General features: G+C 37.8%; 1 protein-coding gene and 1 long non-coding RNA gene across 2 annotated transcripts; both read left to right on the top strand.

Annotated features, from left to right (window-relative positions):
* The first annotated feature begins 10,486 nt into the window (after window positions 1–10,486).
* On the top strand, window positions 10,487–12,154 carry LOC117237568. Its single transcript, XM_033501665.1, has 2 exons — window positions 10,487–11,762; window positions 11,868–12,154. The coding sequence occupies exons 1-2, from the start codon at window positions 10,740–10,742 to the stop codon at window positions 12,129–12,131; spliced, it is 1,287 nt and encodes a 428-aa protein (XP_033357556.1). The 5' UTR covers window positions 10,487–10,739; the 3' UTR covers window positions 12,132–12,154.
* Window positions 12,155–17,403: 5,249 nt separating this feature from the next.
* LOC117237559 lies at window positions 17,404–18,344 on the top strand. Its single transcript, XR_004494028.1, has 3 exons — window positions 17,404–17,534; window positions 17,678–17,927; window positions 18,082–18,344. It is a non-coding gene; the product is annotated as an uncharacterized LOC117237559 (long non-coding RNA).
* The last annotated feature ends 5,523 nt before the right edge of the window (window positions 18,345–23,867 follow it).

Below are 23,867 nucleotides of genomic sequence, written 5' to 3'. Positions count from 1 at the left end.
GGTATGTAATTAGATGGTATGGAAATGTAATTGGATGAAAGTCTAAAAAACAAAGGTGTGTGACAAAAGCCTCGACGTATGCAGAGTATGTTGCTCTATCGGAAGCGGTGAGCGAAGTAATGACTATCAGAGAACTAATGAAAATCTTCGATGTAAATGTAGACGATAACCCGGTAAAAATCTATGAGGATAACTCTGGAGTAATGAGTATAGCAAAATACGGAACTTTTACAAAAAATTCTAAACACATCGAAGTTCATTACCACTACGTTCACGAGTACGTAAAGGAAAATAAGATAAACATAATAAAAGTAAGTACAGAAGAAAACACTGCGGATATTTTTACGAAGGCACTGTGTAGAGAGAAATTTGAAAGGTTTAGGTCATGGATGAATGTAAAATAAGAGAAATGTAAATAAAGCGATAAATGTTAAATATTTTGTTAATTCGACAAGTATGTAAATAAAATTAAGTGTACAGTATAAATGTAAGGAGGCGTGTTAGGGAAGTGATACATTTACACTGTACATGAGAGTGTGTGTGTAAGGGTTAGAGGGCGTCAAGGTCTTAGTGGAGACAAAAGACTGTTGCCAGATGTTAGAAGAATCTAGGATAGTCGGTTAGCGACCAGCGTGCGTGCAAGACGTTTTCAGAGAGTAATATAGATGTATAACTGTTGTGTGGGAAATATAGTCAATAATTTGTATTCCCAAATCCTCGAATTTCCTTAACATTTACTTCATTTATTTTCCCTACGTATGGACAGTGTGTTGTTAAATGCTTCGTATCGTATCTTGTCATATTGTTTATTGCTCTTGTTTGGTGACCAATTTTTGCTAATTCGTCACTTAATTTTTTTGTGTTAGTTTTTGAATGTAGTCCTCTTATAACTATTTCGTAGCTCCTTTCCGTTTTCAGCTGGTATGTGTGGTACACAGCGTTTTTTCTTTTAATTCCTTTATCACTTTCCTATAATTTTCTGGGGTGTTTATTTGAATTTTTACTTGTTCTAATTTTGTTTGTTTTATTGTGTAGTTTTCCTTCCCAACTATATCGTTTAGTCGATCAATAAGCGGGTCTATTATCTGGGCGTCGACAAATATTGGTGGTGGTTTTGTAGTTTGCGTTGATTTAGTTGTGTTTTTGGTTGTTGGGTCGTCTATTTCTTCCGTAAGTGAGCTGAAGGAGTTTCTTAATGGTAATTCTTGCAGCCATCGCTGCTTTTCTGTATCTGAATTTCCTGTTATTTTTCGTTTCTTGTTATAACTTGCCACCTTCCAGCTTTCATCCTGTTGGGTTAATTCGTTATTGGTAATATTCTCTTCATTGTTTGGTATTGTTTCCATATCAGCTTCGTTTGTAGCTGAGCATTCCTGTTCTTCGTTTATTGGTTGGCTTGGTTTTGATATGTTTGTTGTTTTATTTATGTAGTATTGTTCGTCTTTGTTAATTATTTTTATCGGTGGGATGTGCTTTTTCATTTTAGTTTTGTTTGTAGTCTTCTTAGTAGAAGACACGAGTTTCCACCATTTAGCTATGGGCGTTGCCGTTCGTAACTTTCTCTTCCCCACTTGCCGCACTTTTTCTGAAGCACTGTTTTACACGTCCGTTTAGCTCGGTTGCTCTGGCAGAACTCGATTTACAACATTGAGAACATTTATATCGAAAATTCTTTCTCGCATGAAGCTTCTGTATTAATACAAAAGGCACGAGTTAAGATATATGATTATTCACAAGTATTAGAGCACTTGCTGATCTTATAGATTTTATAGAAAATGTGATACATGATTGACCAAGATTATTAAGAAAATGAAGTTTACATCCGTATGAGATTAACGATCCGAAATACACACTTTGTGAAAATTCGTGACAGTTGGAGGAAAAGTAATGAATTAACGATTATGTGACAGCAATTAAAATCCGTCGATCTAAGGTCTTTATTAAATTAAATAGTTCAAAATCGTTTACATATTAGGTGATCTCATAAGTTTTTGTGCATATATTTATACACTTTTGTGTATATATTTCATGTGTCGATTTCTAAACATACGGCGATAAGGGACCAATGCACTTGAGCTTAGCTGATCGAGAACAGGCTAGAGTAGATCTTCGTGGGCATAAGATCGTAATATAGTGAACACAGTGACTTCTAACAGTAAAAAATCACGAGTGAAATGCGTATCCATTTTCGACATCTCATGTTATATGAATTTCGGAAAGAAAGTTCGGTAACAATTGCCAGGAAAAACATATGTGCTGTTTACGGAGAAAATGCGCTTTCATCTCGCACCTGTAGGAAGTGGTTCCAACGTTTTAGAGCTGGGAATTTCTGTTTAGAAGAGGAGGTACGCTCCGGGCGTCCTCCTCAGACAGACGGAGATAAAATTCGGGATCTTGTTGAAAAATCACCAAGTTTGACAGTTCAAGAGATGTCAAATGTCCTGAAAATACCTAAGACAACGATTCATAGGTGTTTAAAAAAATGGGGATGGTGTCAAAGTTGAACGTTTGGGTGCCCCATGAACTTACGGAACGGAACCGTCTTGAACGAATGACAGCGTGCATGTCATTAATTGCACGTAATAAACGTGAACCATTCCTTAAACGCCCCTGGTAACTGGTGATGAAAAGTGGATACTTTTCGAAAACCCTGAACGGAAACGTAGCTGATCCCAACGAAATCAGCCACCTGAACGCTGTGCAAAACCAGGGTTACATCCACGTAAAGTTCTTTTGTGTGTATGGTGGGATTATAAAGGAATACTCTATTTTGAACTTTTATCTAGTGGTGATACCATTAATTCAGACAAATATTGCGCTCAGTTGGAAAAATTAAGGGAAGCACTAGCTGAAAAACGGCCAGGTTTAGTGAATAGGAACAACGTTATCTTCCATCACGACAATGCTAAACCGCATGTCGCGAAAAGCGTTACAAAAAATTGTCTGAATTTAATTGAAAAATTTTACCACATCCCCCATATTCCCCAGACATTGCCTCATCTGATTACCACCTGTTCAGAGCATTACAACACTTTTTAGTAGCTAAAAAATTTGAAAATATTGACACTCTCAAAAATAGCATAGAAAATTATTTTAAAGAAAACAAGAGAACTTTTATCGAGACGGAACCTACCAGAAAAATGGGAAGAAGTTGTACAACGAGAGGGGGATTACATTTTTTCATGAAACTGAAAGGTATGTAAACGATCTTAACATATATAACCTCTCGAAAAACGGCACGAACTTATGGGATATATATCAAATATATTCAAATATATGGGAAATATATCAAAAGATTATAATAAAAGAATGTAATAGAATATCTAATGTCCGTACTTGTAAATACAACGAAAAACGTAACGTGTAGATTGCAGATGTTTATGAATGTAAAATTTGCGAAAAGCATATGAAAGTTATACACATAAAATATACAAATATTGATATATGCACGAAAACTATGCGTATATGCACAAAGATATGTACAATTTATGAGTAATATGTCTAATATTGATTTATTAACGTTATGTGAATTGATACAAAAGGATATTTAACAATTTCGTTTTAAATAAAAATCTATTTATGACGACGCGCCAAAATTCGCATTACGATAAATTACGATAAATTATAAATTGCTTTTCCGTATCTGCAGCACTCGAATTGTACAAGTAATGTGTGCGTTTGAGGGCCCGACCTTTTGGTCGACCGCGCCATACCTGCAGTAAAAACGCATACTGGCTTCGCATTTAGATGTTCGCGTTCGACTTGGGAATGGCGCGCATAGATGGTCGGCGCGCGACTTGCCCTCTCCTTGCGGATCATTGGACAAGTTAAACCTACCCTTTCGGGCGGCAGCTCGCTTAGCTGGCGCCACGCGATACCTGCCACCATATAGCTCGGTCCCAGCAGGTTGGCTCTCCAGCCGATTATTTCTGCTCGACAACCATTTTGTATGCTTACCGCTTGCACCGACGGTCACAGGATTCCTCTCCAGCTCGCACGCTTCGTGCTTTTTTCTGCGCCCCGGTTCTTCGTTACTGTTGTTTTCTTGGTTCTATCTTGTTTATTGTTCTATCTTCGATCCAGTGTTCTGTTTGTTGTATCCGTTTATTTCTTCGTTGCGATTCTTTGTTTGGTTGTTGTTGTTGTCTCTATAAACTCGAAATATAAATGCAATTTCCTTTTAAATACAGTAACGAGGTTTATTCAATTTCGATAACATTGTATTAGTAAGATATCGAAGCTAGCAACTTTTCGTTGAAGTTTATTTTATATTTCTTAAATTATTCGGGTAAAGATAACTCCACACTGACGGCCTATTGTCCACAGACAGATGTCGTAGTAATCGGCGGACAATGTCTGTCAGTGAAACTTAAGGCGCGTACGGGCAGACTACAGGCGTCTGTAGACATTGCCTGCCGACAACACATGCCAAAACATGTATATAAACTGCCTGCAAGCAACGTCGCTTGTCCACTAGAAGTTTGCCGGGTATCACTGCGTATCGATGAGTCGAAGATGCCTTGGAGATGCAACACACGGATCGTTTAAATCTACCTGTAATCCAATCAAGCTAGCCTAAAAAAAAGACAAATTCAACATTAAATTGTATCGGACATTTTGCTACAACGCTCAACTGATAGAAATCATGCTCAGGAACAAATATATGTCTTTGCTAACTTTCTAAATATATGTAGACGACGTTTTAAATTGCTAGTAGTTGAAACAAACAATATGATATATTTTTGAGTGATCTATAAGGATTTACAGGCCCACTGGGAAATCTTATTAGTGTTCTCTTGCACTATGTATTAAAGCGCATCAACACCGATAGAAGCACTGTACACGCGATATCGTCGCAGTGTCTCCTGAAAATCGGCGATAAGTCGCTCGAAACTTTACTGGAAACATTTCTCCATGTTCTACTGACAATCACATAGCATGTGTCATTGCTGGAATTTGATAAATTTGGTTGAGAACACGAAAGAATTTTCCGTTTACAATAAAGCAAGGGACTATCGAGTTGGAACAGTTCGTGTTTGAAAATAGCGTTCTATGCTAAAATAGCGGTGGAAATTATACTACATGTAAAAGTGAGTCATAAAAACAAATACAATTTTCTTATTTTCTATCTTTTTTACTTTTATCGCAAGTTTGATTTCTATACATATAACTGTTTTCAATTTAAGGAGGAACTTATTTTCTTAAGAGCTTTTCATACAAATTTGAAAAATAACTGTTGTTTTTGATCCCTTATCTCTATCTTTACCCTTCTATTTTTGTGAGACTATATCGGTTATTTATTCTTAATATTTACAATCCGAAGTCTAATTTATGTGCCGTATTAATTTTCTGTGAATAATTTAGAGATATGTGAAATCTTGCTATATATATATACTGTTTGGTACCTATTAGAAGTGCGTTCGATCTAATGTGGAAAATTCTTAATTTTAATAAAATAGTTTCAAATTGCTAAGGCTGGGGCAAACTAAGAAGTTTCTGGAATATACAGGGTAGTAAGTCGCTTCGCAAATATGTGTACATCGGGACAATATGTTACATATGTAATCCCTTACACAGTTTCATATTATCTTGTAAAATAATCATTCTTCTTTTAATATCAGTTGGTTTTTGTATTTTTATTTCATTTATCTCATAGATTATAATTCCTTTAGGAAATTTTTGCAAAAATTTTCGCTGGAAATTTTCAGAAAACCTTATTCCTGAACAAAATTTGTTTTGTACTACGAACTGTCGCATTTAAATAAGAAAAATTCTATTTATGTAATTTTGTTATTAAGCTTGTTCATATCTAACTTCAAATTATCTGTAGCTTGTTTATAATTAATTAAGTTTGAAATGTTTGTTTGTTAGTTATTACAAAAGGGTCATAGCTAAGTTTTTGAGTTGTGCTCAGGTTATTATAACTTCAGTTATTATGCTCTGAGCGTCATGTTGTTTCTTAATAAAATTCTTTAGTCTCAATAATCAATTTTCTCTGTTCATAAAGATGGTGGTTGTTTATTTTAAGAATTTTGTTCTTAATTCCAAATATTGCGGACATTCTTTTATTATGCATTAGTTGGTATCCAATCTTCTTGGATAGGACGTATTGCATATTCCATTTTTATTTGTTTTATATTTTATCCTGTTTCCTAGACTCACTGCACAATCACGTTTGTCTCTCTGCTAATCTAACTTGTACTATTATTCTTTTAGTTATTAACAATAATTTCATATCTAAGCAACTCACTTCAATTATGTTTTCTGAGTCGTTAGTATATTTATATACTTCACCGTTGATAATTCTGTAGATTATTCTATTCTCTCCGTTTATTACGCCCCAAGGCTTATTATAGGCCATGTTCCTAACCGTCGCAAACAGATCGTCTTACATGACCGTCGAGATATACACAAAGTAGCGATAAACGCATAGTTGTCGTCAAGCAGCGAGTTCCAGAAACATTTATTCGCCTTCGGTGCGTTATTTTATCCGCATAAAGAAGCTGGTATACGTGATCATAGGCGCGAACGGTGGCGTGATCCGAGCGTAGTGGGGGTCGTCTTCCAGAGAAGACAACGAAAAGGATCGAAGAGTAATCGGTCCCTTCTGAAGAGTCAAACGTTATAAACTGCTTAGTCTAACGAATTCATTGAGAGATATCGCAAAGTCGGGTCGAATTCCTATAACATATCAACTGTATTTATCGCTAAATAATTTGTGACGTTTTTATTATTACATTCATTATTTTTAAATATACAAGCTATATTAACCTGTTAATACAGTGTTAAATTCATTGAACCACCCCTATTATCGTAACAGAAATCAGGGGATCGATCAGTTCGTGGCGTCGGTTATCTAATTGCAACGGGAATTTACTACTCCCGTTGACGTGCTTTCTCGCGATCGCGTCTCTCCGCGAATGCTCGAATAAACACGGATTGCTTTTTAACTAAACATATTCATACCCTGTTTTCTCAAAATCGAAAGCTTAAAACATCCGTTCTTACTGATGTTATTTCAATTATATTTATATCGCGTTATTTCAATTATCTAATATATTTTTTACTTTTTTCATGTAAAATCATCATTTTACCAATTGTACCATAATTATTAGGAAGCTCTGTTAGAATTTAATCTTGGAATTAAGATTAATAATCTGTGGAAGACACAATGTTTGTGTTGAAACAATATAATGTGATATTTATTAAACAATTGTTACAGAAATTATAAGTGTGTGTGTTCTGGAATGTAGACAGTTGACTGACTGGCACAGACACAGACACAGACTGACTGGCTTAGTGACCCATGGCCCTTGAAAAGGTTTTGAACCCCACTCTCTATGCAGTAATGAGTGTGACCTGTGTGGGTGTCTGTGTGGCGTCACATGTGCCGCAGAACCTTCTAGTAGCTTCTCGACGTGCCCATCGGGAATGTTCCATCCATATTCCTACGCTTCTTCCGCCGAATTCTCGAAAGAGCATGCACGTGCTAGCCGCCGTGGTACATCTCACGAACGCACGCTAATGAGGATATCGCTGAACAACGAAGGAAAGAATCCGTTCGATCAATCACCTCATCTGTATGCGATTAATATCGTTGTATTCCAACAAACTCTGAACAATAACTTAAACACGAAACTGTAATTTGTGTCTTTGTAATTTGCAACGTTGTTAAAATTTTGTATCTCCCTTTGCAAATGCAAATAATTTAATTGAAAAAATACATGGTTTTTAAATCGTTTCTCTTATATTCGTAATAATAATTTCATTCTACAGTGAATGCATTTATTATTCAACGACGTGATTTTCGGTTGTTTATTGGAAAGTTATAATGCTGCTGATCTATAGAATTAGTACTGACTGTTATAGTAATATGCACAGCGAGTCATTTGTAATAAATTGTAATTACTTGTAATGTATATCGATTGTAATTACTTGTAAACCACTCATTTCATAAATGCATACATATGTGGCGGCACTCGACAGCACAAATACGACAACTCGACACTAACTAATACCAGACAACGGCAGCGCAGTGGTTAGCGCCTCAAGTTACGAACGTTCGGGATCTGGGTTCTTAAATCCCGGCGACCGTAGTCCGATTTTTCTTCCACGATTCTTAAATGAAAAGAAAATACAGCAGTACCCTAGCAGCGACATCTACAGCCAGCAGCTACAATTATCATTTGTGTCTTTGTTCTCTCCTAAAGGCCGTCCAAGGGACTTGAGAATGCAAAGAAGAAGTGCTGCAAGATCATAACAAATATATTTATAAACCAAAACCAATTCATTACAACGCTCATCCTTCAATTACATCCTCCGTCGCGAAAATCCTCCGCTTCCTTTCTGTCAATCCATCTTGCCCATATGTGGTTCCATAGCTGCTGAATCGTATATAGACAAACAACAACTTGAGTAAGCAAGGGGGATGGATGTAGAGCCGACAAATAAAGGAAAAGGAGAGAGAAGTGTTTCGTCCTTGAGTTTATCATATTGTGGTGGCCGGGGGATTCAACGCTATGTCCTCGATTCGCTCTAAGTACTCAGGTTCTAGACACCCTTGGAGAGCGGTAGATTTTTCTTCATCGCCCGCGATGCTCGCCGCCGCGAGCTATCTCTCTAGTAAGGAGAACCATAGCACTATCTTCTTCACTGGTCGTAACTGTTTTATTCTTGTTTGACATATCGTAGGCGCACCCGGAATCACGATAATTGAAATCTCATTAGCTCGATCACGTCGGGGTCACTTACACCTCACATATTTCAAATAAAATCTGCATAATTCTGAAGGAAACACAACTACATTTGGGTTATCTTGTTTTCACAGAAACCTGAGAATTGCTCAGAGTATTTTAATAAAATATTCAACTACTTTAAAACGCAAAAAATAGTTTATTGTATGGAATATATAGAGTGGTTCACGCAATTGTTTCGGCATAATTGGAAAATTCGAAATGTGTAGCTTTAAAAATATTGCAGAGGAAAAATCGGATTCGTCGAGGACAACCTTCGTTCAGAAAGTAAGGGAAATTGGCATTGCTGCTAATTGGTCAATTTGTATATCGGTGGTTAGAAAAGGATGCTAGCCGCTCTCGAGAGAAAGTCTCTAGTGGGAGACGTCGTTCATTAAAAAATAGGCGTTTCGACCGTTCGCGGAGAGACGCGATCGCGAGATAGCACGTCAACGAAAGTTGTAAGTTCCCGTTACGATTAAATAATCGACGCCACGAACTGATCGATCCCCTTATTTCGATTATGATAATAAGGGTAGTTCAATGAAATTCCACAGAATTAACACAAATAAATTAATGTTTATTTCAACAACTTATTAACTAGAAAGATATAAAAGGAACAAAAAAAATGTAACTGCGTTTTGATTGATAAGTAATGCGCGACGTATCAGATGTGTTGACGGTTTGACTTCTCGAAAAGTTCTGAACGCCTTTCGATTTTTTTCGTTTTTTCTGGAAGGCGACCCCCACTACGTTCGGATCACGCCACATTCTTTTACGCGAGGTAAAATACGGGCCACGAGTCGACGTTTCTGGAAGTCGCCCTGCTTAATGAACCACGCGCTTGCCACTACAATGTTTGTTTGCCGGGCAGCCGCGACGATCCGTCTGCGACGTTGTAGGACCGCGAGCGACGGTTAGAAAATACAGCCCGTGGTAAGCCTCGTGGCGTAACAGTAGTCTATATAAAAAAAATCTTACTAATAAAATTATTATACGATTTCCTGCGTGCACGACGCTCGAGGAATAAACGAAAGTGTAATTTTCATTTTCAAGGTTCGCGTCACGAAACATACGCATTTGCGGATACATCTCAACATACAGTATCGTATTGTGATTGCAGACACGTGTTTGATCGGTAAAAACGGGACACGCGGTCGGTGAACGCTTGCACGTCAAGTACAGGACGTGAATTTTTGCGTTTCGTCCTCCAGGCCGCGTGAGAAGAAACACTAGACAGGCCTCTGATATATCGCACGGGATACGGGACACTGCCATTGTTCCAGACGCGCACAGATAGGCCACGCATGGACGAATGAGAACTTATATTCCGGCACAAGGATAACATTATCCTTCAACAATCAATCAACATTGATTGAGGATAGTGTCACGACCGGCATACTTCAAATCCGACGGACTGACGATAGAGATAAAGATGTGGCGGCACTCGGCGACAATGTATATCGCTGAAGTGCCTAATGAACCATCAACATCCCAACGGTCCTTCCACCGAAGGTTCTAGAAGAAAGAGCACGTGGCAACGATCGCGGACGCCTAGCAAATGCATGGACGGTGGGGATGTTGAGGGATGACAAAAGAAAGTAATCGGATCCGATCGAAAGTAAAATCATAAGAGTCAGTCTTAGAAAGTCACGCCTAGAGTTCGGAAGTAGATTGTAAAGTGTATTGATGTTAGAAAAAAATAAAGTTTTCTTTTTTTATTTTTTACCTCAAATTCCTTTTTTTATTTTGTTATTTTACGTGACATTTTGGCGATCCTGCCAGGATAGTGAAAAGTGTTTGTTCGGAAACCAAAAGACATTCATCATCTACGGAAGATCGAATTATTTGGGACTACGGTCATCCGCAACAACAAAGTAACTATCACGAACCAAGTGAAGTAACAATAAAAGGTAAACTGAATTCCTTTGTACGTTACCGTGAAAGAAAATTTAGCTTCAGTAGCCAAGACTCGTCTTCGTCTGAAAATTATAAATCAGCGCAATAATGTCTAAGGCAAACGAATCTCAAACTTCAACCTCAACTGACCCAATGTTGCGAGCAATATGGGACAGTATTCAAAAACAGAACGAGAACATTGCCCTTTTACGAGAGGAAATGTTACGTTTGTCTATGCAAAATGACGAAGAGAACAGACACAGGGCAGCAGAAATCGAGAATCTCGGGAAAACCGTCGCAGCGCTACGGACTGGGTTCGGATCCCCTGCGACCGATGAATTTGCTTCCATTATCACCGAAGACAATGAAAGTGCGTCGACAGCAATCAATCGCACCGTGAATATGGCAAAAGCACGCAAATTGTCAGGGTTAGCAGCTCCAGACACCCCACCTGTCCACCTCGACATCGAACAACCCGAGGTGGAAGAAAGAGGTTATTTTCCGCCCGCTCCTCCCACTCTACGAGCTAAGGATGCAATACGCTACATCCCAACGCTCAACGGAGATGATGATGTAGGAGTTGAAGACTTCATCAAAGAAGTGAGAAGTATGAAGGATCGCTGTATGGAGCAAGATCTATTGCTAAAAGCAATAAAAGTGGAAAAAATCGTGGGGAAAGCAGCCCAAAGTGTTCGCAACATTCCTATTGAGTGTTACGGTGATCTGTACGACGCACTGAGAAATAACTTAGCAGCACAAGTGACTTCGGATGAGTACCAAGAACAATTACGAGAGTTGAGACAGGGACGCGAAGAATCAGTGCAAAGTTTTAATATTCGGTTTAGAAGAATACTCAACCGTTTGCTGTACGCAGTAACCAATGAGTACCCACAACCACTAACACGTAAAATTATGACTGAAGAAATCACGAAGAAGACTGTTCGTGTGTACCTAAAGGGACTCAGACGCGACATAGGGCGAATACTATTAAGCAGTGAACCCTTGAATCTTCCGGAAGCTGAAAAAAAGGCAGCCGATGTAGAACGCTACTTGCGAGAAGAGCGACAACCTAATTGGTCATGTAATCGCTTACCTTCGGTTAGTAATCGCCCCGACAACCAGCATATGCAGGTAAGACGATCTAATGTACCATCAAGATCGCCTAACACGCCAGTAGCTCAGAAACCTGCTACATTTAACCAAGTAGAAAATAGATCACCTGCTAAACGCGCGCAGATGAAGTGCTTCAAGTGCGGAAAGCTGGGACACATTGCCAACAAGTGTCAAAATTTTCTACCACCGAGCCAGCGCGATCGACCACCCGCAAGGATTCAGGCAGTCCAGGAATGGGACGAAATACAAGAAACAACATCGAACCAGGAGATGGACGAACCGTACGAGACATACGAGTCAACATCGCCACGGGAAGATTACTCGCAATACCTTTGTCAACCCGAACCGAAGAGCGAGTATTTCTGGTCGACACAGGAGCAGGGATAAACCTGGTGAAACGTAACAAAACTGTCAACGCGATACAAATAGGGCCTAAACAAAAATTTTCTATGGGACGAGACAAATACGAAACTAACGAATACGTAACGAAACGAATTTTTGGACAAAATCACATTTTTCACATAGTACCGAACAATTTCCCTATTATCGAAGACGGAATCATTGGGCTACCATGTTTAGAGAAGTATAACTATTCAATATCCAATGACAAAATCCGATTAAACGACAAAACCATTTTATTTCAGAAACCAATACATTTGACTCCTGGAGAAAACAGAGTTCAAACAATCTATTTGGAAGGCAAACCAACTAAAGTATGTTTTATCAACACTGGTGAGCAAAACGTTGAAATTTCTAGCAATATTCAAAATTCTCATGACTTTTCCAACGTATCAAAACTAAAAAGCCTAGTGAGAACAGATCACATTGAAAAACCAATCCGTGAATCCATCGAAAAGATTATCCTTCATTATATTGACATCTTTAATTTAGAAACCGATCTTTTACCCTGTACTAATTTAACTCAGCACACAATTTCGTTAACCAAAGACAAAATTATTAACACACGATCGTATAGACCACCGGAATGTCACCGTGACGAGATTTCGCGACAAATAGGAGACATGTTGAAGAAAAATATTATAGAAGAATCCGAATCCCCTTATAACTCTCCGGTATGGGTAGTTCCGAAAAAATTAGACGTCTCAGGAAAACAGAAATGGAGGATAGTTATCGATTTCAGGAAACTAAATGAACTCACAGAACAAGACGCTTACCCTTTACCTGATATAGACGACATTTTAACACAACTAGGAAACGCAAAATTCTTTTCGGCGCTTGATTTATCCTCAGGATTCCATCAAATTCCAATGAACGAGAAATCTAAAAAATATACCGCTTTTTCGACACCGCAAGGGCATTTTCATTTCAATCGAATGCCATTCGGACTTAAAAACGCACCCGCTACCTTTCAAAGATTAATGGACAGAGCCTTAGCTGGACTTGTAGGAAAATACTGCTTTGTTTATTTGGATGACATAGTGATATTCGGAAAAACGATTCAAGAACATAACGAAAACCTCGCGATAATATTTCAGAGACTCAGAGAATTAGGACTTAAATTGTAACCGGACAAATGTGAATTCGTAAAACCGGAATTAGAATACTTAGGCCATCCGAAGGAGTCAAACCAAACCCCAAGAAATTAGACGCTGTAAAAACTTTCGATTACCCCGCAATGCCATGGACGTGAAATCATTCTTAGGTTTAGCAGGTTATTATCGCAAATTTATTCGAAACTTTTCCAAAATCGCGAAAAGCCTTACAGACTTAACAAAAAAGGACACACCATTCCATTGGACTGACAAACGCCAGATTAGCTTTGATACTTTAAAAGACAAACTCTGTAATTTCCCAATATTAGCTTATCCAGACTTTAACAAAACCTTTACCTTAACTACCGACGCAAGTAACGAAGGACTAGGAGCAATACTGTCGCAAGACGGTCATCCTTGTTGTTACATTTCAAGAACACTGAATCCACCCGAACGAAAATATACCACGACAGAAAAGGAACTCTTAGCCATCGTATGGGCCGTGAAAAGATTAAGACAATATTTGTTAGGACGACGCTTCATTATTCGAACCGACCACCAAGCTCTTAAGTGGCTACGCAATTGCAAAGACCCTTCTAGCAGACTGATTCGTTGGAGACTTAGACTCGAAGAATATGACTATGAAATCGAATATACAAAGGGTAAAGATAACACAGCTGCAGACGCTTTATCTAGAGTTCACGCAGTAACTCGCGACGAAGTAGTTAACCTCGACCTAGTAATTGATCACACTAATTCATTCAACGCATGGAAAGACAACAACGAGAATCCGAAACTCTTAGAAATGAAACCAAATGACCAAACATTTTACCAATTAACTCGAAACGACTTAGGAGAATACGACGAGACACTTTGGATCAGAAGACTTTACAAAATTCTTAAAGATACAACAAAAATCGGCATAGGAAGTAACGACTTCACTGAATTAGAGAAAACACAGATTAAACTCATGCTAATATATTTTAACGACACGTACAAGAAAATTACTTATGCACCTAATCCCATCTTAAAACTAGACGAAAACGAAATAATACAAGCAATAAAGGAAAACCATAACGACACCGTAGGACATTTAGGGATACAGAAAACGTATCAACGGATCAAGGATAAATTCAAAATTTCCGGACTTTTAGAAAGAGTAGAAAACTTTGTGAAAACATGCGACACGTGTCGAAAGGAGAAACTAACACGTATCAGACCCAAAGAATCCCCACAAATCTCAGACACGCCACTTAACTCTAACGACAAAATCGCTATGGACATCATAGGACCGATGACGAAAACCAAACGCGGAAACCAATACATACTTTCAATACACGATGAACTTACGAAATATCTGATACTAGTTCCCCTTAAAACGCAACGAACTGAATCCATAATTAACGCGCTCATTGAACACTATATTTACATATTTTCGGCACCAAAAACGATCCTAACAGATCAGGGACAAAATTTTGTTAGTGATTTAATGACGAAATTTGAAGAAGCTTTTAAAATCAAACACATCAAAACAACTTCATTTCACCCACAAAGTAACGGATCCCTCGATAGAACGCATGCCTCAGTTAAAGATTTAATTCGTACTGCATTACACGACAATGACAAAGAATGGGATGAAGTACTTAATTTCATTTGTTTAGGGTACAACACCGCGAAACATGAAGGAACAGGATTCTCTCCCTTTGAATTGACCTTTGGGCGAAAAGCTAACTTACCTTCCGCAATATCCAAATTTACCACACTTACCTATGATGATATGTACTCACTTTGGCAAAAACAGTTGAATAAATATTGGGAAACAGCTCACAAAACACTTATTCAGAATAAGCAACGATACAAGCGAGACCAAGAAAGAAAGACTGTTAAAACTCAGACTGTGTTTAGGAAAGGAGACTTTGTTTTAATTCACAACGACCATAAAAAAGATAAGTTGGACATTGAATGGTTAGGACCTTACAGGATTAACGATGTGAAAACTCCTTATTACATTATTTCTATCGACAATGCTAAGAAAAAGATACATGGTAACCGATTGAAAGCGTACTTTTTTCAGGATAATGCTGACCCTAGCACTAGTAACAATACCCTTAATTAGTTGCCTTAAATTCACGGGATAGGAATTACGCTTTGTATACAAACCCAACCAATTCACGATCGAAAACTACAACATGATTACGCCTCTGAAATTATTAGCTTCTCGAACACTAACAAATATTGTAAAATTGCTATATTTAAGATTAACGAAATAACTTTTGTACCATCACATGCAGAAAATCAATTCATAGCGATCCCTGAAAAAAAAAGCGTAAACATATCCTTTGATCTACATTTAAATAATTCCATTCTACTACGATCTTAGAAGACCAAGATCAATCTAACCAGGGGGGTATGTCACGACCGGCATACTTCAAATCCGACGGACTGACGATAGAGATAAAGATGTGGCGGCACTCGGCGACAATGTATATCGCTGAAGTGCCTAATGAAACATCAACATCCCAACGGTCCTTCCACCGAAGGTTCTAGAAGAAAGAGCACGTGGCAACGATCGCGGACGCCTAGCAAATGCATGGACGGTGGGGATGTTGAGGGATGACAAAAGAAAGTAATCGGATCCGATCGAAAGTAAAATCATAAGAGTCAGTCTTAGAAAGTCACGCCTAGAGTTCGGAAGTAGATTGTAAAGTGTATTGATGTTAGAAAAAAATAAAGTTTTCTTTTTTTATTTTTTACCTCAAATTCCTTTTTTTATTTTGTTATTTTACGTGACAATAGCGTCGCCAGATTATAGAAATTAATGGTAATCATCGTTCGACCGCGAATCCCGCGAATTCCCAGCTACCAGGAAAATGCTTGTTTTTCTTTTCTTTATCAATACCTAAGTAAGTTTGAAAAGTTACATGTACAACAGCAACAATGTAAATATGGATGCTGTTGACATTTAAGAGGGAAAATGTCGATGACTATGAGAGTCCTCTTTCCATCATATGTATAGTTCGGATTAAAGAATATTTGTATCTCAATGTTTATTTGCACTTTTAGAAGTTTCTCTTTGTGTATTTTGTTTGACTTCCGGATTTTCAAAGATAACAGTATCTTAAGGATACAAACTTTAAACGTACATATTTTTCACACCTTGTTCGACCTTCGGGTTGAGTAAAGTACGGATTATGTACAAAGGTATTTAAAGCGTTATAAATCACAGATTTACCCAACGTGGCATAAAACGAAAACTCTACTCACCAATGTCCTTGATACGAAGTCTTGACGAGTTTCACAGTGAAGAGGAACTGTATAGCGCACACGAGGAGACAGCAGAGGTTTAGGGAGAGGGCGAGTGCGCACAGCGCTAACGTCACCTCGTAGACAATCGTATACTCTTCCGGGCTGATCAGGCTACTCGGCGTCACCGTTAACGGTGAGATCTTCAGCAAGAAGATCAACGAGAGTAGCGCCAGTAACAACGACACTAGACACGATAAACCCAAACTGGTCAACGTCTCTTTCGCGCCAACCTCGTGGTCCTTGTGATTCCTTGACAGGGACGACGACCAGGAAGCGTTCAAGGGGTACGCCGTGGAACCGGGACCGGTTAACTGTCCCCCGGTAGTCGTACCCTGAAGAGCAGGTGCAGGCGAAGGTGTCGCCTGACTGGGTAATCTGGACAGTCTCGAGATATCAAAGCCTCCATTCGCTTTAGGTCTGTTGTCCTGGTGCAGCGGCGCCGGGGATATCACCCCCAACGTAGTCGACAGATTATTATTATTGTTATTGTTATTCCCACCGGCAACAGGACTGACGCTGTTCACAGAATGCTTCGACGTGGACAGATTAAGAGCGTGCGAGTGATTCAATCGTTGAGAAAGATTGTTCACGCTCAACTGAGAGTGATTCAAAGGGTGTCTGTGAGTGGAAGATGGCGTGGTGGCAGCCTGATGCACGTTGGCTCTTTGATGGACCACCGAGTCGTAAACGTCGACTCTCCGTCCTTGGCTCCCCTCTGTCGTTCCACGAACGTTGCTGTTTTGGTTGTAATGATGGTGTTGCTGTTGATCCTGTTGGTGACCAGAATGATGGTGGTGGTGGTGGCCGCCGTGCAACGAGCCCGAGCTCGCCTGGTAGTCATTGTGCTGGTGCCTGCTGACGACGGTTGCCCCGTCAGAATATGCTTCAGCATTACTCGACGCTGGAATGCCTGAGGAAGACTGCGCTTCTTCCTGCTCCTCTACATGGCGCTACGCGGGACTCGCTTCTGAGCACGTCTTTCTCGTTGGAGGTTTCTTCTTTCTTTTCTTTCCCAGTAGAATTTTTACACAATTCTTTCTCCCTTTCATCATTAAATTACCTTTAATTCTTAACGACCTTTAATCTTTGTCTCTTCTTTCCTATATATATATTTTTGTTTACTTTTCTCCGTAGCGAATTTTGTCTTTCTGACGCGGGATTAGGTTCCTGGACTTAGGGAGTTGCTACACGCCAGCTCCACCATGGCGACGGCATTCACTAGACAGCCTACATAGCCACCTTTCAGCTCACGCTTCGGGACACTTTTTTCGCTGAGATTCTCCGCGATGAGGCATGAAAGCAGAGACCACCGTCTGCGGAGGCATGATTATTCTATTGTTCCTTTTAACGAGTAATCGTTTTACTCGAGTCCTCTTACTAAACCGTAAGTACAAAAGACTATTATACTTAGATAGGTACTTGGTCTCAAGAACCAACTTATTTTGGTCTTTCGATTAAGTTCTTAATTAAATGCTCAATTAGATATTCATAAATATATCTTCATAATATTTCCCTCATCTATTTCTTTGACATTCTAGCAACCTCGTTAAGACGTCCGCCACTTCAACTTCTATCTACAAGTGGCAAAAACTGAAGCTGACCTTCTTCATGGAGAAACATGCCGGGAATGGCATCCGCACGTGTGAATAATTATACTCAGTGTCCACGTAGTTCTTTCGATCATCCGATAGAAGTCGTTTCTGTTTTTCAGAGTTCGTTCACGCCTCCAGAATGTAAAAATATCCAAGGAAGTACCATTAGGAAGCAATGAAATTCAGAACTTCTGTGGTTATTCCTTTTTCTGATTGTTTCTTTTCTTTGCCCAAAATGGATGATTTCTATATCAAATTGTTTATCCGTATTTTTTTTTTTAATATTCCTTAAGATTTTCAATCAACTCGATTTCGAATTTTTTGGCACCCGATCTTCTGGTTGACGTCGTTAAGAAAGAGGAACGAGTGCACAGGAAGCATGGTCGGCGTGAGCATGATTAGATCCGGTCTGCCCGATGACCTTGCCAGTGATAATAGCGGTTCGTTAAGGTGGTTGCAGTCTTGGTTTGCTTCTGTTTCGATTTCCAGCGAACTCGTCAGCCGGCATGGCTTCCGAGATGCTCCCCCTGAAACAAGTCGAAGGGAAATAATTAATGGACTCTCTGTTCGATTGTACGTGGATGACAAGCTGACCGTAAAAAGAAATATACAAATACGATTAGAAAATATAATCCGAACCCCTTTCGGTTTGATCTGAAGGTTTCTTTTTCTAGATGGAACCAAAGATTCTTATCTGGTTTATGGTGAGCTAAGGAACTCTTTGAAAACAGCATTTATAACTTTCGAAAAAGAGACAGGTACTGAGTATTTCTTGCGCGAACAATTGAATAATTAATTCGTTCTCTAAATATCCTTATTTGTTGTTCCTAAAATACATAATGATTGGAAGCTTCTTACGGGAAGCGCAATCAGCCGCTGATATCATTGAAGTCGAAACGCCATTAAAACCATATTACGATTCGCATGCGACATGCTCCATTCATGAAAACATAAAAGCAATAAACAAGTACAAATCAACGAAATAAATCCTCCGAGAACGAGACGTTACAGGAATTATACCATTGTGAGGATACAAAAGACTTGCTCATGAGCTACTTCCTTCAAGTAGTCGAGCGGTGTATTTTCCGGTCGTTAACTTCCATATAATGGGATATTAAAGAGTACGGACACAACGCTGCTATTTTTCAACTGTTCATTATCAAATTACGCAGCGGGAATCGTTGCAACGACAAAACTGTAACGACTCGTACCTGCGTATCTTCCATTTAGCTGCGGTAAACGCTGACTTGTCTGCGTTTTTTTTTCACTTCCTCGTTACGGAAACCAGGAAAAGTGATTCACAATACAGTTTCTAACTGTACTTCTTGCGATTCTTTCTTAGAAACAAGCAATTGCTTCTTTTCAATTTCCTAAACCTATAATAAAACAGTCCATTCCTTGAATAGAAATTAACTTTAAAACTTTAGGCGCATACATTGTACGTATCGTATGTATGTATTTTGATTTGAAAAGAAACGCGGCAAACGCCTTTGAAAAGACGTTAGGTTTTCAACACCTTAACTAACTTAATTCCAGCGAGTTGTAAATCTGCTGCATCTCCAACATCTGAATATCAATCTTTTACAATGACTTGTTCTCCAATTTATTAAAATTACATCTCTCCCGTTGCACCGACCTTCTTTAAAGGTTCCCGCGGCAGGTTGAACCCGCATCACGTATCTTCCCTCTTCCTTCCACCCCCTGTTCCCTTTCTCTTTCTATCGGACGGGAAGAGCGGGAACGCTTAAAACGCGCGAATCACGCGAGCGCCTCACGATTTGCGAAACATCACGTGAAAATCACCGATCCGATCTCCGTGCGCGCGGTGCACCGTGGGGGTAACGATTAAATCGACAGGATATACTTTATTGGCTATTCCGTTATTACAGGCTGTAGTTGGCGGGGAAATAGTCACTATGGATCGATGAACTCCATTGTAACAACGCACCTTCGAATTGCATCGGAAACGCTTCTGTATTGCGTCCACCGTATAACCTATCATCGTGTGTTTAGGGTAAATCAGTGGATCGGAAGTTACGTTTCTATGTTTCTCGCCTGTCAGTATAACACTGTGCAAGAGATACAGCAAGATCCTAAAATCATTCGAGTACAAGTAGCGTAAAATGGTCGTTTAAATTTCAATAAATTAACTATTCATACGTTAATTGTACGCGGTCAGGATTAAGGGGTACGGCGATGGAGAAGATTTTGTTAGCTAGATGTTGAGTAAATAATCGAAGATGATAATTTTATAAATGTTTCGTATTTATGATGATGGAAAAGATTTAATTTGAGTTACGTTACGTTTGAATAAGATAGATTTTTCCAAGAGTGGAGGATTTGTAGAGATAGTGGACGTAATAGTAGTATGATTTAATACTTGATGTGTCTTTTTTTTCTTTGACATATAGGTCACTGTGGGGAGTAATATTGATCTAGATATAACTATCTTTTCTGAGAAGTACGTATATGCTTATGGGAACTATGTTTGGTTAATCAATAGAGCCATTCTTTTGAGAAATTGAATCTCGAAGAATTTGACGATATTTTGCCTTGTTTCAATAGTACATCATTTTAAAGAAACGCCTGCGATTATAGTATATAATTGCACATAGGTATATGCAAAATTGCATTTTCAAATAATTAAATCAAAAATATAGGAATGTATCAATGGGAAGAATATTTGTTAAAGATCTTTCCTTTTTAATCAAATTCGTCCAACAACCCCATTCTCGTCAAACATAAAATGAACGGTGCCTTTCTCAAAGAAACAAGAAGAAAATTGCTGTCGTTCTAAAGTTCTTCTCCATTGCTAAACTACCGTTCGTGTTTCTAGTTACACTCCAATTATTCGATTGTAAGAACCAAGCAATCCCTCCATCCAAGGACTAGATATAGTTTCTCGAGTAGTTCTCTTCAATACCGTTATATCGATGAACTCTTTTTGAATAAAGTTCACATTTATAAAGCAAATACAATAAAATACGACAGGACAATTGTAATCGATAAATAACATTTTATTAGGATATTATAAGAAGCTAAGATATCGAGTTCTAGTTGTGAATATCAAGCGCTCGTCGTTAGAGGAGATTACCAATATTTTCTTCCTTAACAATATTAATTACGAAGTTTCGATACCGTTTATGACATTAAGATCTCTTGATAAAGTTGTATCGTTAAAATCTTACTGTTCCTAGGGAAATATATAGTTAATATATATAGTTAAATATATATAGTTAAAACCGGAATATATATAGTTAAAACTTCCAGAGGAGCATCTCGCAGACAAATTATTGATTGTTAGTGTCGATTGACTGTAATCGATATTTGGTGCGTGAAGTTGTATGTTTCGTGAACCTGCGTTGATGCAGGGATTCTGTTGCAAATCATAAACTAAAGAGCCACTGGTCAAGGTGAAAGAGGTTCAATAAATCCAGTGTTAGTGTAATTTGACACTTTATGTGCACCGGGTGTATGCAAACAGAGTTTGATGTTCTGAACACCACGGTTGTAAGATTTTATTGAGACCCCAGTATTGTATCCGCACGGTGTGACCCTCTGTTGATGATTGCCCTCTCCACCAGCCGTTTAGTCTCATCTGTCTATCGTGCCTTACCGGCCAGGGGGTTTCCCTAACATCTGAGATATCAGATTTGCAGCTCGGAGAGGACAGATTATTCGGAATATCCCAAAGAAGGGCAAGGTACTGGCCGAGCCCCAAATCACTTACATAGAATTACTTACATAGAATTACTTACATAGAACAATCACTTACATAGAATTTTTTTTTCTTTTCTTTTCTTTTCTTTTCTTTTTTATTTTCTTGTTGAAATTATAATTAATTCTCACGTCGAGAATTTTCAGTTACTTTACTTAGTATTATGCAGTGTTAGCTGATAATAATAAGTTAAGACTTATTATAGATAAATATAATTTACTCACATAGAATAAATTCATTTAATTAATTATGAGATTAATTCACTTACATAATTATGACATACAAGTAAATTTTATAACCACAAATTTTTAAATGTTATACTTTGAATCTGTTCTTACATTTAATTTTAATTTTAATTTAAAAAAAATCCTTACAGCCAGTACCTCTAAAATATTCGATAAAAATTCTGATGAAACATTAATTGAAACATCTAAACGCAACAGAGAATGGATATAATTATACAATTTTCCAATATTTCAACATTCATTCATGTACACCGATTTTTATTATCACATTTGTTTCATATCTGAAGAATATGTATTTGTCGGCATCAAAATATTCTCTGTTTCAATCCTTGGTCATTTTAGATCGAGACTTCAAAATCTTCTTGATTAAAATTCTTAAATTTTTTTAAATGAGAATCATTAATTAGAGGACAAAAAGTTGTTTCAATTATTTGAACATTCTGCTATTCATACAATAACATATTTCATTTTAAATTAAAACGAGAATAAATACTATTGTGTATAAATTTAATAGAACGACACACGTGATTTGTAGTCAACACTGTGACAGTTTGTGCAATTACCTTTTAATCGAGTGGAAACGAGAGCATTTTCAAATTTCTATTAACCAACGGTATTATCAATCAATTTTAACAATGATTGAAGGTTGCAAAATTAAATATAAAATGATTTATTAATAGCATACGTAGTGTTAAATTTGCAAACAAGCAGCGTATCTTTTAAGAATAATAAAGACACCAGAAAATAAAGATAATATTCTAATTACATTGCAAATTAATGAATAATTTAAGAAATGTATTTTTGTTATATTAATGTATCACAGATTCTAGGTAAAGTATTAATTTAATTTACTTATTACTTGGGAGATTGTATTTGAAATATAATTACAATTTGTAAGGTGTAATCAGCACACCTTTAAGCTAGTAGATATTTGGTAGCAGTTCTCAAGTCTTTGTGCAATATAGCACAATTGAGTTTAACCGAGTTTAATCCCTTTGACCAGCCAGCTTCCAATTTCATTTATGGCATAATCTCCTGACAATTTCATGCCCTTCAGAAGAAACACAATGTCCTATTATCGTTTTGTGATCGTTGAATATGATCACTCTAGCGTTTTAATCTCCTTTCTATGTATGATGCGGGTATACCGTTTTCTGTTGTTTTTAGATTCAAGTGACGAAAACTTATGAAATGATATTTTAAGTTTAAACTGATCAATTAATTTAATTAATTGATTTATTGTAGCAACAATGGTAAATTGTTTAAATAGAGAAAGAAATTTACAACGAAAAATGTATGAATGTAATATTTGAAATCTAAAATGATAAATTATTGTGCGAAAATAATAAAACTCGCAATGTCAGCACATGGTCTCATTAGAACGTGTTTAACGAGCGTTTAAAATGAAAACGTTGAGGCTCTCGTGGTGTAAAAAGGCTAAATTCCTCATAAAAATACAAGAAATGCCAGATGAAATATAGGTAAAGTATTTAGAAGAAAACAGATTGAAATGTTTTATGTAAAACGATTAAATTAAGTGGTTGAGTTTGAAAATTTGACTCGGTTTAATAATTCAATGGAAAAAATATTCGCCCTATGAAAAAAAATTCATGTTCCTGTCGATATATCGGCGAGGTGCTCCTCTACTTTCGACTGCTCTGCAATTCAAATGCAATACTCGAATATACATGGCGAAAGAAATGGAAATTGAGTAATTTAAGGGAACCAATTACTCTCGCGTCGACGTAACTTCAAAATGTTTCACGTGT

This window comes from Bombus vosnesenskii, unplaced genomic scaffold (assembly GCF_011952255.1).
Source record: "Bombus vosnesenskii isolate JDL3184/JDL3185 unplaced genomic scaffold, Bvos_JDL3184-5_v1.1 scf7180000013379, whole genome shotgun sequence".
Lineage (NCBI taxonomy): Eukaryota > Metazoa > Arthropoda > Insecta > Hymenoptera > Apidae > Bombus > Bombus vosnesenskii.
This window is presented reverse-complemented; position numbering and strand designations above follow the sequence as displayed.

Excerpts from the sequence above, each read along its gene's own strand:
- LOC117237568 (XM_033501665.1), top strand. The coding sequence starts at position 10,740 with ATGTCTAAGGCAAACGAATCTCAAACTTCAACCTCAACTGACCCAATG. Across the intron at positions 11,763-11,867 it reads CCGACAACCAGCATATGCAG|ATGAAGTGCTTCAAGTGCGG; the intron begins GTAAGACGATCT and ends AAACGCGCGCAG.